At 49.7% G+C, this 15,644-nt stretch overlaps 1 protein-coding gene across 1 annotated transcript in view; it reads right to left on the bottom strand.

Annotated features, from left to right (window-relative positions):
• The window catches only part of LOC147889130 (exocyst complex component EXO84B-like), a 100,374-nt gene that overhangs the window by 24,496 nt on the left and 60,234 nt on the right, over positions 1–15,644 (bottom strand). The window contains exons 5-6 of the mRNA XM_087391987.1: positions 9,064–9,252; positions 8,789–8,925 (exon numbers count right to left, since the gene is read on the bottom strand). Of these exons, the coding sequence (XP_087248113.1) occupies positions 8,789–8,925; positions 9,064–9,252 (326 nt within the window). The remainder of the gene's footprint in view (positions 1–8,788; positions 8,926–9,063; positions 9,253–15,644) is intronic.

Below are 15,644 nucleotides of genomic sequence, written 5' to 3'. Positions count from 1 at the left end.
CTGAGAGAAGGGGCGGGGGGACTGGGGTGGGTGAGGGGGCTGAGAGAGAGGGCTGGGGGACTGAGAGGAAGAGAGGGGAGGCGGGGGGATGAGGGGAGGCGGAGGGGCTGAGAGGGGAGGAGGGGGGAAGAGAGGTGGAAACGGGGAGGAGCTGCAGCTCCAAACTATTCTTGGCTGGAGACCATCTAGAGCTCCTCATTGGGTGAATTTTCAAATTTTTGCTGATTTGTACAGAATGTTTCGGAAGAGACTCTGTAAGTCCCATGGGAATATAAAAATCACTCTATTCTTTTGGCTTTCTATTCATGGCAGGATTGCGGTTAATCTATGGAGATCTAGGTTTGGGGCAAACTCTACATATCCTCATTGCGATTCTGCTGTGGAATCACTTCAGCATGCCTATGGAAAGGGATTGCTAGGATCTTCAACCTCGGGTCCTGTCCATTGCTATCAACAGGCAAGGATCATATGGAAAGGGATTGCTAGGATCGTATGGAAAGGGATTGCTAGGATCTTCAATACTTTTGCTTACTCCCCTTTCTTTATGACCTAGGAATCAATTGCTTGGCTTTCCCTTTCAGGACCTCATGAGAGGCATGACACTTCCTGGGCTTTCTTCACTCGGAAACGCTTAGTTGAGCATGCTCTCTAGATGATGTTCCAGCCTCACCCTTCAGAGCGGTAGATGCTTCTGTGGATTCCTCTTGGGAGATTCTAGCAAGCATTTCAGTGTGGCATATCTGGAGAGCAAAATTCATAGAGGGCTTGGACGGATCCCACGTCCATCCCTCTAACACTTTGGCTAGTATTTGGACAGATACTATAGATACGCTCATGGCCATCCTCCGGGCTATCTACCCCTTCTTCTTGCAGTCTATAGCAGGCTTGAGAGGGCATTTTTGCTCAACCATGGTTGTTTCCTGGCTTCAGAATAAGTCCCTCACAAGAGGTTCTCATTGAGGTCATTCTTCGTGGCAGTCTCGAGAGAGGCTCCAGACCTCTCTGTAGAACCCTCACCTCCATTTTGACCTCGCACTTTGGGCGTCCCTTCAAGAATAGAGCGCAAGTTTTTATTAGGTTGCACTTGTAGTTCGGCTTGTTTGCAGCACTCCTGCAGCAGGCGGGTCTCTTTGCCCACTTTTTCTTCTTCTTGGCAGCAAAGTGTTAGTGTTTGTTTGGTGGGCAGCAGAGTCTTGATGGTGACCTTTGGGGCTGGCCAGAGGAGCTCTCATGGCAGCATCCTCGACTCCTAGAGCTGTGAAGATTTGTCTCTCCCCCTCGGACAAGTAGCAGCTTCAGCACGCAATTCAAACTCTTCAGGATGGAGCATTGGTAGGCCGGATAGTTGGTTTGACACCCTCGAGGAGACAGATTCGAGAGTGGCTGCAGGCGAGTTTAGCCCCCACATCCAGGAGGTCACGATCTATGGAAGGGGTGTGTTCCCGCTCCAGCTGAGCTCCCCAAACACCACACCGTCCCTTGTGGAGAAGAGCCCAATCTTCTTGGGGCCACACTTGGTCTACCTTATCCCCTGGTACCATGGTTTCACGGTGGAGGATATGGAGTCGAGACAAACACATACCTCGTTTTCAGCACTAAATCCCACGAGTGTCGAGCAGGCTCACTGTCAATTTCCGCCACAACACCAGGGTCTGGAGGTGCAGATATCTGACGCTCCCCTAGAAGAACCCCATCAGGAGTTGGAGGTGGCGCAACAGCAGCAAGCACCTTTGACTTCAGCGGAACCTCCCTCCCTACGAATCCCTCGTCCCTTCCCAACCCTCCTCCACCCCCCAGGCGACCTCCAGATCCCCCTCTACCCCCCCTCCACTTCCCCCCCACTGCTAGAAGATGTCTGCTAGATGAAAGACAATGAGCATCATCAGCATGAAGATGTCTGCTAGATGAAAGACAATGAGCTGCTTCAGTAACCATTGCCTTACCTTTTTGAGGTTATCACCCACCCCCCCACTGCTTCTCCTTCTGCAGAGCGGCCCACTCCCTCCTCCTCCAACTCTCCCCCTGGCCCTCGACCCCCGAGCAAGGGCAAGGGTCCGACCCCTAACCCAACCCCTCCTTTGGGGGCCTCCTGCAGAAGTCCTCGGCCGGAGTCAAGAAGCAGCAGGACAAAGTCGTAGGATTCGGACCAACAACTAAGACCTGGACTTCCCTTGCCACAGGAGTTCTCGCGTCTGGGGCCTTGGAGCTGCTTAGCAATTCCAGATTCCTATTTTTTGTCCTTGGAGCTTACAGTTTTGATTCTATAGCCTCGTAAGGGTGGATCTTTCAGCGTGGTCGGATCACACACTCATCCCTTTTGGGGAATGGAGTTTGCCTCCACAGGGAAGGAGAGGTGGATGCCAGAGATGTTTGATAACATGGTAGAGGAGCAGCTATCCCGCATGATGGATGAGTGGATGGGGCCCTATGGGTTGGACTTGTGGCTTGGCCATGGATCGTCGGCCTTCTTCCAGCTCGGTTTCATGCCGGAGAGACTGGGTGTAGGACTAGAGGTAGGAGTGATTCAGCTGCCAAAATAAGTGAAGACTCATCCGTCATAGCAATACTAAACGCTACAGAAGTGCACAGAGACTTTCGGGGCAAATTTTTCATTTATGATGCAATGGGCTTGGAAGGTGGGAGTTGAGCCGGTGGCTACCTTGGTCCGTAGGCGCACAGACACAAACTAATCCCCCTCTAAGCCCTTGGCAAAACTGCAGAAATCCCGTTTCCTAGAGCAAGCTCCCACACATAGACGAGCTTTGTTCTCATCATCATTTTCTTCATGAGCTGGATAGTCACGGACTCCATGATCGCGCGTGCAGTTAGCCGCATTACTTGATTCTTTGCCAGGAGCTACAGCGGGCAGTGATACGAAGATCAATCGACTTCCTATTGATCCAGGAGCATATGTTCACACCGGCAGATATTGAGCGTCGCCACCATCTCCTACCCGGTAGGGGACCCGAGGTTTGGATCCCCGCGGTCGGTAGGAGCAAGGGGGTCTGCATCTCAGCCTCACAGATAGTGGCCTTTGAGGTTTTCAACCAAGGCGAGCTCATCGCAAGCAGGGCGGTATGGATGGGCCTTCATGTGGGGGGCCTTAGGATAAGGACCCAAGGCCTGGATCCCCGTGGTTGGTAGGAGAGGGGGGGGGTTTCATCTCAGCCTCACAGACAGTGGCCTTTGAGGTTTTCGACCAGGGTGAGCTCATTGCAGGCTCGACGGTATGGATGGGCCTTCATGTGGGGGGCCTCAGGATAGGGATCCTGAACGTCTACACGCCCACTTGTCGACAGCACCGGACGACCTTTTGGAGACGACTGATAGAGTGCCTCCCCGATGTAGACTCGTGGATTGTAGGAGGTCTAGAGTTTGCGGAGGAAAAACAAGGCGGACCTCGTTCTCCGAGATGCTTGCAGCAGAGAAGAGTACCTCGGAGCTGTTTGTTTTTGTGATTAGCGGTAGAGATCCTTAGCAGGAGGCAGAGTTTACCAGGACCCAAGGCGGCCCGTAGTTCTCCTTTGGGAAGAGGAGACACGGTGGATTGCTGGAGCACCTAGACTGTTTTCTATGATGGAGATTGGGCGTTACACAGAGGGGGATCTATTGGCATCCTAGCAAGTACCACAATGTCGGACCACTCTCTGATCGTTCTTCATGTAGAGCAGCCTCGCTTGGATCTCCCCCAGAAAGGGATTCGCATCCCAAATAGCCTACTTTAGGAGGTGGAGGTACAACATTCCCTTGCAGAGATATGGTAGCAACCAGAGGGAGGATCCCCAGTGGGGTGGGCAGCTTGGGTAGCTGAGGTGGTTCAGAGTAGTAGTACAGAGCTTCAGTCCTAGGCGCTCAGGAGGAGGTTTGCCCTGCTGCAAGAGAGGGAGAGAGCCTTGAGGAGGGACTGGGCATCCATAGAGTGCCTCGGAGAGCAGGAGCTTGGCTCGCAGCGGCTGAGCGAGAGATATGAGGCAGCGCGTTTGATTCTACAGGGCATGGAGGTGCGGAGGGCAAAGTTCGCATACCACTCCTCCCGCACCAGATGGGTGAGCAGGGGGATAGGATGACCCGGCAGTTTTTCTAGGTCATCAGGTCATGCTCAGCACGGTCATATTTGCAGTGGCTGAGAGATGCTGATGGTCAGATGCATACGGACCCACTAGAGATTTTAGAGATGACCACGGATTTCTACAGACAACTGTTCTAGACAAGGAGGAGACCCTAGCTTCCTTGGTGGACAGAGAGGAAGTGTGGGAGCATGTTCCAAAAAAGGTTTCACCACGCCTGAGCAAATGCCTAGAGGCCCCTTTCACAGAAGAGGAGCTTTGGGAGCCCTCAAACCCCTCCTCCGCGGAAGTGCCCAAGAGAGGATGGTTTGACTCCGACGTTCTTTCGCTTATTCTGTGGGAGCACATCCACACTCCACTCCTACGGGCTTGCCGGGAGATCTTTGGATACAGGCTTGCTCCCACAGTCCTTGAGTCACGGCTAGATTTGTTTGCTCCTGAAAGGGGGAGATAGGATGGACATTCGGTAGTGGAGGCCGATTACACTATTGGACATCGCACACAAGGTTTTGGCCAAAACCCTAAGTTTACGGCTGTAACCTCACCTTCCAGATATTGTCCATGACACACAGACTGGTTTTGTCCAGGAACGCAACATCCTAGACAATATTTTTACTTTCTGGGAATCAGTGGTGAATTGGGCGAGAGAGGAGGCACAGCCTCTCGCTATCCTTCTCTTGGATTTCGAGAAGGCGTATGATAGGGTGGAGTGGTCCTTCCTTGAGGGCACGATGAGGTGGTCGGGCTTCTTTGAGTATTTTATGTAGGGAGCTCTAGTCAGGTGACCATCAATGGCTACACAGAAGAGGCATTTCCTTTATCATGTTCGGTCCGGCCGACCGGGCTGCCCTCTTGCCCCCTTCCTCTTCCTTTTTGTAGCAGAGGCCATGGGGTACTTTCTATGCTCCCAGGCTCTTGGTCTCTCAGGCATGCAACTTTCGATTCGACAGGAGGATGAATTGTTGGACTCAGAGTTCGCAGATGACACAGCTTTGTTTGTGGAGGGGTCAGTGGTGAGCCTTGAGAGGGTCAGGGGGCCTCTGGCCATTTATTGCGAGGCCTCTGGGGCACGGATCAACTGGACCAAATCCGTAGGCTTCTTCAGAGGCACAGAGGAGGTCCAAGAGATTCGAGTTGGGGGGGCAGGGCTCGATTTCAGGTGGATTCCATGCGGACAGACAATGCGATACCTAGGATATCAGGTGGGATTAGATATAACAACAGAGCAGCAGATTGCCTTGGTACTAGAGAGTGTTCGGCGCAAGCTCTTATATTGGAGCTCGACCAAACTCTCCCTTGCAGGTAGAGCTCTTGTGGTCAACAACGTCCTCCTCACTACATCTTAGTATGTTGCATCCTGCTGGTGCTTCCACAGGGGTTGCATGGGGCAGCTCAGACAACTAGTGCACAACTTTCTCTGGGTGGGTTCGGACGGCACCCGGAACACTAGGGCTAGAGAGGCATGGCAAACAGTGATCCTTCCACAGTCTCAGGGGGGATTGGGCATTATAGACCTGAAGATGCAGAGTCGGTCCCTCCTGGGCAAGCTAGTGGTTTGGGGTCTCACCCCTGGCATAAAGCCCTGGAAGCTCCTCCTACAAAGGGGACTTCTCACGAATACCCCCCTGGATAGGTCGTTAGTGGCAGCAGGCATACAAGTGGATTTCTGGGAGGCACCACTCACAAGGAGAGGATCCCTCTTCATGAGGAGTTTGATCAGGGTGTGGCACAAGGTTTCAGGAGGACTCATTTGGGCCAACCCGTCCTGCAGGGAGGAGTTTGAGAGGCAGCCTATTATCTGGCACCCGGAGGTCAGAGACACAGACGGCCGAAGGCTCGGTCAAAGGACACACATCGAATGGGCACAGTGGGACAGCGGCCCATCGAGATCCTTTGGGCATTAGAGCCAACTCCCCAGGGATATACAGGCCACAGCCAAATCACTATCTTACCTTTGAGGAGCAGGCATACACATAGCCGAGATTGACTTGGCGATCTCGGAGTCGTGGTGGGAGGAATTGTGCATCCCCTGGACCCCTCACTGCTGGGACGGTCAGTTCTCATAGACGGGTGTACCTCTCAGAGTCCGTCCCTTCAGAGAGAACTTGGGCTTCATTCGCTGCAGATTCTACAGGGTGGGACCAGGCGGCCTTCTATAGACGGAGTTAGAGCGAGAGGCGGAGAAGCTGACAGCCCTGGAGGATATAGAGTGGCAGAGGATCAGGGTGGCTAGACGCTTGGGCAAAGATTGGCATATTGATTCGACCATGGTTCTATCCAATCCAGAGGGAGCAGTTTGGCGGCTCTGGCTGTGGAAGGGCAGGCCTCTTAGGGACATCCAATGGGATGCCGGAGAGTGGTACTGGCTAGAGAGGTTGGGACACTTAGACAGGAGGTCGGAGATACCCTTCTTTTCTTACACGACCCACATTGGCAGACATATCCAGCTAGAGGCAACAGCATGGACCCCAATGGGGGAGTGGCATTAGCTAGAACAGGAGGTTCCTAGGGAGGTGGTCAACTGATTTTGGCCACGACTATGGTCTAATAGCCTTTGACCACGTAAGCTCTCCTAATTCTTTTGGATGGTAGCCCACGGGGGCTTACCGATCGGCCCTTGGTTGGAGCAGATGAGGGTTGATGGTAGGTGTGCTCGTTGCACGGAGAGGGAGTTAGAGACGATCCCGCATGGCATGTGGAGCTATTCTACCGCACAGAGCATTTGGATGGCAGCGTTCGGATTGTGGCCAGGTTACCGAGGATGCAAAGGGACTTCACGTGGGGGATGGTGGCATGGCTCACAGAGGGATGCAATGCTTTTTCGATCGATCCGGTATCACTGGCATATAGAATTCATGGTGAGCAGGTCCTACGGATGGAGGAGTTCCTTGACGCGGTACCGCCGTCCCGCGCCCGCTCGTTGTCGACACCGGAGGACAGTGTGTGGGAGACAGTGGCCGGCATCACTACTGGAACATCTGGGTCGCTCGTTGCAGTTATGTGATGGGAGGGCAACAGGTTCCACCGGCAGCTACACTGGTCGACATTTGGCAGGACATCATCTTCACTCTGTGTGCCTATTGGGAGCGTGGAGACCCAGGCTCACGAGGTACCGCCAAGAGGCAGAAGCATTTCTGCCTGGCTTGGCATGACTTTGTTGCGGGAGATATCCGCTTGATGTACAGCTCCGCCCTAGCTATTTGCCCCTACTCCGGATAATCCCTAGGCTGGATTTCCGGCAGGCTGGACTAGAACAGCCAGTTTTTCTTCTTGTATATACCATCATCAACCCTATTCTAGCAGCTGATTTGTATGGGGTTTTTCTCAAGCATTAATAGAAGTTCCTTTCTTTGCAAGCACAAAAAAGATAAGATGGATGAGACCCTCTGTAAGTGAATTGTGCCTAAAACCAGAGTCTCAAACACCTTGCATGGATGAGGTAACATGATTCCCAATCATGTCCCAAAAAGCAATAAAAAAGGAAGGTGTCATCCCATCTCAGCCAGAGCATTTGCCCTTGTGAGGGGCAAGAAGTACAGCCCTGAAGAAGAATCTCTCTCCCTCTCTCCATGTTATTTTAACATGATATCAGAGCTTGGCCACTCCTATTTATTTTCTATACCTCTCCCAGATCTTGCCTCCTTGCTGTTTTTCTAGTTCCTACCCACACCTATCCAGGAGCTGTTGCCGCCCCATTGTGAAGAATTGCTGCTGCAATGTTGCCATTTCTGCCTGCACCAGCACACGTTTATCATAAGGGGAAATCTGTCTAAACTTGCCGCCTATCTGCTGGTTGAATTTGTAGCTGGATAGCCGGCCTTTCACTTCAGATTTGATGCATCATTTCCTGCTTATATCTACCCAAAAATGCGCTGCCATTCACCTGTATATGTTGCTCGTTTCCTCACGATTCCCCTTGTATAATTGCTGCCTGGCTGACCAGGAATGCCATCCATAATGCTGCTGCTACTTTTGACGTGATAGCAAATCTGAACTCGAGATTGAATCCTATCCAAATTAATCTGGATTTTACTTCCATTTTCCCTATGAAGGGGCAGAGATTGTATGCTTGGTGTGCCATGGAGACTCACACGCACTAATTTTATCTCTACACAAAGGATTCTCCTAAAGAATGCTAAGTTCTCTATGTTGTGTAATAGCCCATTTCATCAATGGATTTACAATCCAGCCAGCACTAAGGTGGGCCAAATTTGATTAGCTAGAGAACATGCAAGAAATACTTAAAGAAAATCACGCGATTCTAAATATCTTAGTGTGGGAAATATGATGGCAAAATTTGATTATCCTGTATCTGATCACCCATAGAGAGAGAACATGCCGGGCCACAAGTGTCTACATATCTTAGTGTGGGAAATATAATGGTCTGCTATGAGAAGATCTGAATACCCTTGACAAAACAATGCCTTATATATGAGCAACAAGCTCAAAGACACCTTGTGTGCAAATTTTGCAGTGGAATTTCCTCTTTGATCCCTGCTTATGACCCATTATTGCAGACATACCTCGGGAACACAAAGCAATCCTGCAGAAACTTCTCAGCACAGAAACGTCTCAGCCATACAAAAGTCAGTGTGATATTCGTACAATCAGACCATGTCGTCAAACCTGACTAGTTTAATTGGTTAACAAAGCTCAAAACTGAAATTTGGTGTGTCTTAACGCTTCACTCTTGCTGCTGGTTCAGAACGAATTCAACATACCTTTGTGGATCACATTCATTCTCTGCATAGATACTTTGAACATGACAAATTAAGTCTGAGACAACTTCACGGAGCGACCTTGAAGAATACCCACCATTCGATGAAAATTGCATAACAAAGTGTAGATCAAAGACAAACTGTAGAAAGGAAACCAGTAGAAACCATTATACTGTCTATATGGGGAAAAAAGGGAGAAACAATAAGCAGATGAAAGACTTAAGAAGAAAACTGTCTTCTTTCTGGACCATACAAAATTTTCAATTGTTAGTACTCACTTGTACACAACCCTCAGGCCTCAAAGGTCTCCTACAATCCTCAATAGCTTTCCAGAAGCTGTCATTGTTTTTCAATTGTAATAACACACCCTTTGTGATTTTCATCAAGGGTAATAACACTACTTGATGTCTTGCAGGCAAAAGCTTTTCTGCAACCTTTTTTATTTCGTTCAGCTTTAGAAAGAGTTCCTGGACAAATGTGTATTGCTTTAGGTAAATTATGATGTTATGCATACAGAATCTCCAGTATGCTACTATTTAGACTCACAAAAATGAAAGGTTTGCAGTAACCAAGAGAACAAGCTTCATTCACAAGATGAACGGGCCGAAAGACATTATTGATTGATGTTTATATGGATACATCATTCACGTGGATTAATAATTAGATAGGGTCAAATGAAGGAGTCATTAAACTTATCCCATTATTGAAAGGAACAGAAGAAATCCCGCTTATCAAACTCTAAGCAAATAGGGGTTGTAATGCCTCTGGGTCTTTGAAAATCCCTTCTAGTGTGAATTACACGCTCTAATTAAGCTACTGGATCCTTTATAATGAGGCACACTGTCTTCCACATCGACAGATCTAATGGAGAAAAATATTGGTATTCTCGAAAAATGCTTTGTAGAATAACTGTTGGGATTCCGATGGGAGAACCTCTTGTATTGGCTGTCATGTGGTGTACAACAAATGGCTTTGAGCTGTTGCTGCTCCCCACCCTGCTGCCTTGACCTGGCTGTAACCCCTAGCTCTCTGCCTCTGCCTCTACGCTCTCTGGTTGCCTCTCTCCCACCTTAATGAGTAACACTTCCACAAATTTCCAAAACTTGGGCCTATTCCCATATCCTACAAGGAGCCAATAATGAACCCCCTTTCCATTATGTCATTAGCTTTGTCAAAATCTACCTTCAAAAAACATGTGTCCTGTCCTTGTTCTTTTTCCAATTCCAATCCTTCCCATAATGTTATAGCTTCCAAAATGTTCCTCCCTCTTATACATCCCTTTTTCTCCTTTTTGATCCATACTTTCATATTGTCTCTAAGATGGACTGCCTAGGCCATGGCAAATAACTTGTAGGATGTATTGAGCATACTTAATGGCTTCCAGTTCTTCGGTCCTCCTTAGAGCTTCCTTTAGGGATCAAATTTATCAGTTCTGTATTATTTTGTGGTCAACGAATCCCTTGTCTAGAGAATCCATTCCATAGACCGAGTAAAAAGCAATCATAAGACTCAACAAGGAGACCCTCCTCACCTGCTGGTGTCTTACCTTTACACTCCATCACTTCTTTTAGTTCTGTCAAGAGTAACTTATATCCAAGTAATCTGCATCAAATTTAGACGCTACTTGAACAAATGTGGAGAGAGGAGAGGAGAAGAGTGGAAATGAGGAGAGAGGGCACAACTAGAGAGCACACCACAAATGACTAACTATATACTAGAATTAGTTAAAAAGAATGAATATATACAAACCCCTTTAGGGTTAGAGTTAGGGTTTCCAACCCTTGTGCCTTTTAGCACTCTATGTGTTAGTGCTATGCACATATGATAACACATGATGTTGAGATGGTTCCTCAACGCCTTCCCTCAAGATCAACATCATGAAGTAGGCCTTCCCTCAAGATGATGATTATGGGTAATGGAAGAAGAACTGAACATTGCATTCCATCACACCCCTTTAATGGGAATGTCCTTCCTCTAAGTCAAACCAAGAGCTTGTCGTTGTTTCTCAAAAAGCTTTTTCCCAAGTGGTTTGGTAAAGATATCTGCAACATTCTCTTTGCTATCACAATGTTGCAATGTGATGTCACCAAATAACACTCTTTCTCTGATGAAGTGTTCTCTGACATCAATGTGCTTTGTTCGGGAGTGATATACTGGATTCTTGGCTAATGCTTGAGCTGATTGATTATCACAGTATATTGTTGTTGGCTTTGACTCATCAAAGTAATATTTTTGACAATAGTCTTCTGAGCCATATAGCCTCACATGCACCTGTTGTGAGTGCCCTATATTCTGCTTCTGTTGAAGACAAAGAAAAAGTTGGCTGCTTGTTTTGACAACCATGATATAGCACCTTGACCAAGGAAAAATGCATATCCTTGTGTGAATCTCCTGGCCTCATGATCTCCTGCATAGTCACTTTCATAGTATCCATGCAACCTTGGGTGACTTCCTCTGTATTCAATTCCAAACTGTCTTGTATCTCTGAGATACCTCAAGACTCTCTTGGCTGCATTCCAATGAGACTGTTTTGGATTTGCCATAAACTATGCAAATGAACTTACTGCATAGCAAAGATATGGTCTTGTGATAGTCAGATATATAAGAGATCAGATGAGCTACTGATAGTACTTGATCTTGCACACTACTGGCCGATCCAGAAGTGTGATGAGATGTTTGGAGTAAACGTCTCATTCATGTTGCAATGGGTACGGAAGGTAGGCATTGTGCCGGTAGACACTTTGGTAGGTCGACGGACAGACATGGACTATTTACCCTCCAAACCCCCCTTGAAGTCCAGAAGGCAGTTTTCCTAGAACAGGCTCCCAAGCACAGATAGGCCTTGTTTTCTACTTCCCCCTCCCCATGAGTTGGACCCTGGTGAGTTGGAATGTGCACGGGTTACATGATCATACACGGAGCCAACCACAGTATCTAATACTCTGCCAGAAGTTGCAGAGGGCAGTGGTAGGTCAAACAGTGGATTTCCTTTTGATTTGAGAGCACACGTTTTCAGTAGTAGCGGACATTGGACGCTGCCATTGACCCTTGGCGAGAGGCAGAGTTTATGAGAGTCCTGGGCAGTCTGTAGTTCTCCTTTGGTCAAAGAAGACATGATGGTTTGTTAAAGCCCATGGAAAGATTTTATCTTGGTGATTGGGCGTTACACAGGGGTGGCTTCATAGGCATCCTAGCACGCACTACCATGTCAGATCATTCCCCGATTGTACTTCACCTCGAGCAACCTTGCTCCGGACTCCCTCAAAAGGGGATTCACATCCTCGACTACCTCTTGAAGGAGAAGGAGGTCCAGCAGGTAGTTGCGGAGATTTGGCAACTGCCGTCGGAGGCCGGGCCCAGTGAGAGATGGGCAGCATGGGTTGCAAAGGCGATTCAGAGGAGCAGCATGGAGCTCTAGTCTCAGGCCCTACGACCGAGGCAGGCTCTCCAGGAGCGCGAGAGCTCAGGCGCAGGATCTAGCCTCCATAGAGAGACTCCAAGAGTAGGACCTACTCTCAATGGCTCTGAGACTGCCATGAGGCCGGGTGACTAGTTCTACAGGCCACGGAGGTTCGGAGGGTTGAGTTTATGTATCATTCATCCTGGGCCAAATGGGTTCAGCAAGGGGACAGGATGGCTAGGCCTCGCTCCACAGGGACACAACTTTAGAGACTACGGGATGCACAGGGGATGATCCTTGGATCCTCAGGAGATCCTAGAGATGACCACTTAGTTCTATCGACAGTTGTTTCAGGCAGGAGTCCCCTGCAACCCTCATAGCTCATGAGGCATTGTGGGAGCAAGTGCCTATAGTGGTCACGCCGAGCTTGAGCAGACGTTTGGAGGCTTCGTTCATAGACCCAGAGCTCAGGGAGGCCCTCAAGGCCCTCCCCCCCAGAAGTGCCTAAGGGAGGATGGCCTGACCCCAACATTCTGCCTGAGCTTCTGGGAGCACATTAGCATGCATTTTCGCCTGCCCTATCAGGAGATCTTTCGACACTAGCTCACTCCCTCAGTCCTTGAGTCAAGGTTGGATTTGTTCGATCCTTAAAGGTGGGGATAGGTCGGACATTCGCCGGTGGAGACCAGTCACCCGGCTGGATACCACATACAAGATCCTCCCAGACATTATTCATGACACGCAGACATGATTTGTGTAGGAGCGGAGCATCCTGAACAACATCTTCCCTTTTTGGGAGGCAGTGGATAGGGCCAGGGAGGAGTCGCAATCAAGGCTTACGAGAGGGTGGAGTGGTCTTTCCTAGAGGGCATGATGCAGTGTCTGGGTTTCACGGACAAGTGGATTAGAGGGGTATCGGCTCTTTATGCAGGGAGCTCCAGTCAGATAATCATTGGCAGCCAAACGAGGGAGGCCTTTACTCTTTCTCGATCAATTCAACAGGGCTTCCCTCTTGCTCCCTTTCTCTCTCTTTGTAGCTGAGCCTCTTAGATATTTCCTGCATTCCTAGACAGTAGGTCTCACAGGGATGCAGCTCCCCATCATACAGGAAGAGGAGCTTCTAAACGAGTTCGCAGACAACACAACCCCCTTTTTTAGGGTACTGCATCAAGCCTAGACGTGGTTAGGGGCGCTCTAGCCATGTACTGCGAAGCGTCTGGGGCTTGAATTAACTTGACCAAATCCATTAGCTTCTTCACGGGCTCAGAGGCAGTCCAGGAGGTTCGAGATTGGGGTTCAGACTTTAGCTTTCGATGGATCCCGCGGGGACAGACTGTGAGGTACCTTGGATATGCCAGATTGGGATAGATATTATAGCAGAGTAGCAAATTGCCCCGGTACAAGAGAGAGTGCAGCAAAAAGCTCCTATACTAGAGCTTAGCCAAACTCTCTCTTGCAAGTAGAGCTAGTTAACCAAGTCCTCCTCGCCATGGCGTGGTACATTGCCTCTTGTTGGTGCTTCCATCGAGGCTGCATGGGGCAGCTGTGTCGCTTGGTGCAGAATATTCTTTGGGCAGGATCGGATGGCACAAGGAACACCAGAGCTAGAGTCGCCTAGCATACAATGATTCTACCTCTGTCTCACAAGTAATTTGGGTATCACTGACAGCAGAGCCCTCTTGGGCAAGTTGGTCGTCAGGGGTCTCACCCCATGTGCAGAGCCCTGGAAACTACTCCTATATTGCAAGCTCCTTGGGAACACCGCCCACACCAGTGCGCAGTGGAAGCAATCACACAGATGGATTTTTTCTAAGGTACCCCTCATGGGGGAGGGCTCTCCTTTGATGAGGAGCCTTTTTTAATTCTGGCAACGTGTTTCTAGTGGTCTCATTAGGGCCAGCCCATCCTGCAAGGAGGAATTTGAGCGTCAGCCACTTATGTGACACCTAGAGGTCCGAGATTTGGAGGGGCATATGCTAAGATAGCGGAGGGTGGGCATAGTGGGACAGCAGTCCGGCGAGGTCTTTTGGGGTCTGGTGGAGGTAGCTCCAGTGTGAGGCATCAGCTAGGACACATGCGCTTTCTCACTTGAGAGGGGTAGGCATCTGGATGACAAAGATTGAGGTAGCGATCCCCGTCTTGTCGTGGGAGGGGCTTCATTCGCCCTAGACCCAACCTTGTTGGGCCGGTCAATTCTCGCGGACAGGGGTGCCCCTCAGGATCCCCTTCTTCCAAGAGACTCTCCTTTCTTGCCGCCGCCGCTTCTACTGGGTGGGACCAGAGGGCCTCTTATGGAGTTGAACAGTGATGGTGGGGACGTGGGAGACTTGTGGGGGCTAGAGTGGCAGCGGATCACGGTTTTAGGCCGACTAGGCAAGGCCTGGCACATAGACCCGGACACAAGTCTCTAGGGACCAAAGGAAGCAGTTTGGTGCCTTTGGCTCTGGGAGGGATGGCCTCTCCGTGACTTGCATTAGCATGCACGTGTAGGAGAGTCAGCAGAATGGAGGAGGTGCCCTTCTTCTCCTACATGATCGCATCGATCGTTAGATACAGTTAGAGGCCACAGCTTGGACCCTGTCCACGGAGTGCCACTGGGTTGATCAGGATGTCCCCAAGGAGGTCATCTCACGTTTTTGGCCTCGCCTCTGGACTAGCCTGAGGCCACGGTCTCCTATTTCTTCTGGTTGATGGCTAGAGCAGATGCGAGTCGATGGCATATGCCTTTGTTGTGTAGAGGAGTATTGGTGGAGACGATCCCACACTGCCTGTGGGGCTGCAGGGCTATGCAGAGAATCTGGTTCACGACTTTATGGATTGTGGCCAACACACAGCGGATGCATAGAGACTTCACTTGGGGGATGGTAGTGTGTCTTACAGAGGGCAGGCATGCTTTTTCCATTGACCCAATGTCACAAGCTTACAGGATCCATGGACAACAGATCTTTCGGATAGAGGCCTTTGATGCAGCACCACCCACCTGTTCACCAACGGAGTTCTCACCAGAGGATAGTGTCAGGGAGACGGTGGCTAGCATCATCACTTGGAACATTTGGGTTGCTCGTTTTTGCAGCCAGGTGATGGGGCACCAAGTGACAACTCCCGCGGCTACCCTGTGGCCATTTGGCAAGATATGTTTTCACGCTGCATGCTACTTGGGACCGTGGCACTCCAGGTTGGAGAGGGACTACCGAAAGGCAGGACCACTTCTGCAAGGTTTGGCCTGCAGGGACTTTCTACACTCTTTCCCTGGGAGATATCTGTTGGATGTATAGACCACCTCCCCGGTTGTTAGCCCTTGTTCCAAAGGAAACCTGGGCAGTGAGCCAGTGCCCTGAGAACAGGCTGGGTTTTTCTTCTAACAGCCTCTCCTTTGTATTTACTGCTTATTTCAGTTCTTTATGGAGACTGAAAGCACCAGGGTTTTATTTTCAAGCATTAATAGAAGTTTCCTTTCTA

Source organism: Dipteris shenzhenensis, chromosome 20, assembly GCF_047967505.1.
Source record: "Dipteris shenzhenensis isolate YYH24624 ecotype China chromosome 20, Dip_SZ_1.0, whole genome shotgun sequence".
NCBI lineage: Eukaryota > Viridiplantae > Streptophyta > Polypodiopsida > Gleicheniales > Dipteridaceae > Dipteris > Dipteris shenzhenensis.
The sequence above is the reverse complement of the archived record's forward strand: the minus strand, read 5'-3'. Positions and strand labels throughout refer to the sequence as shown.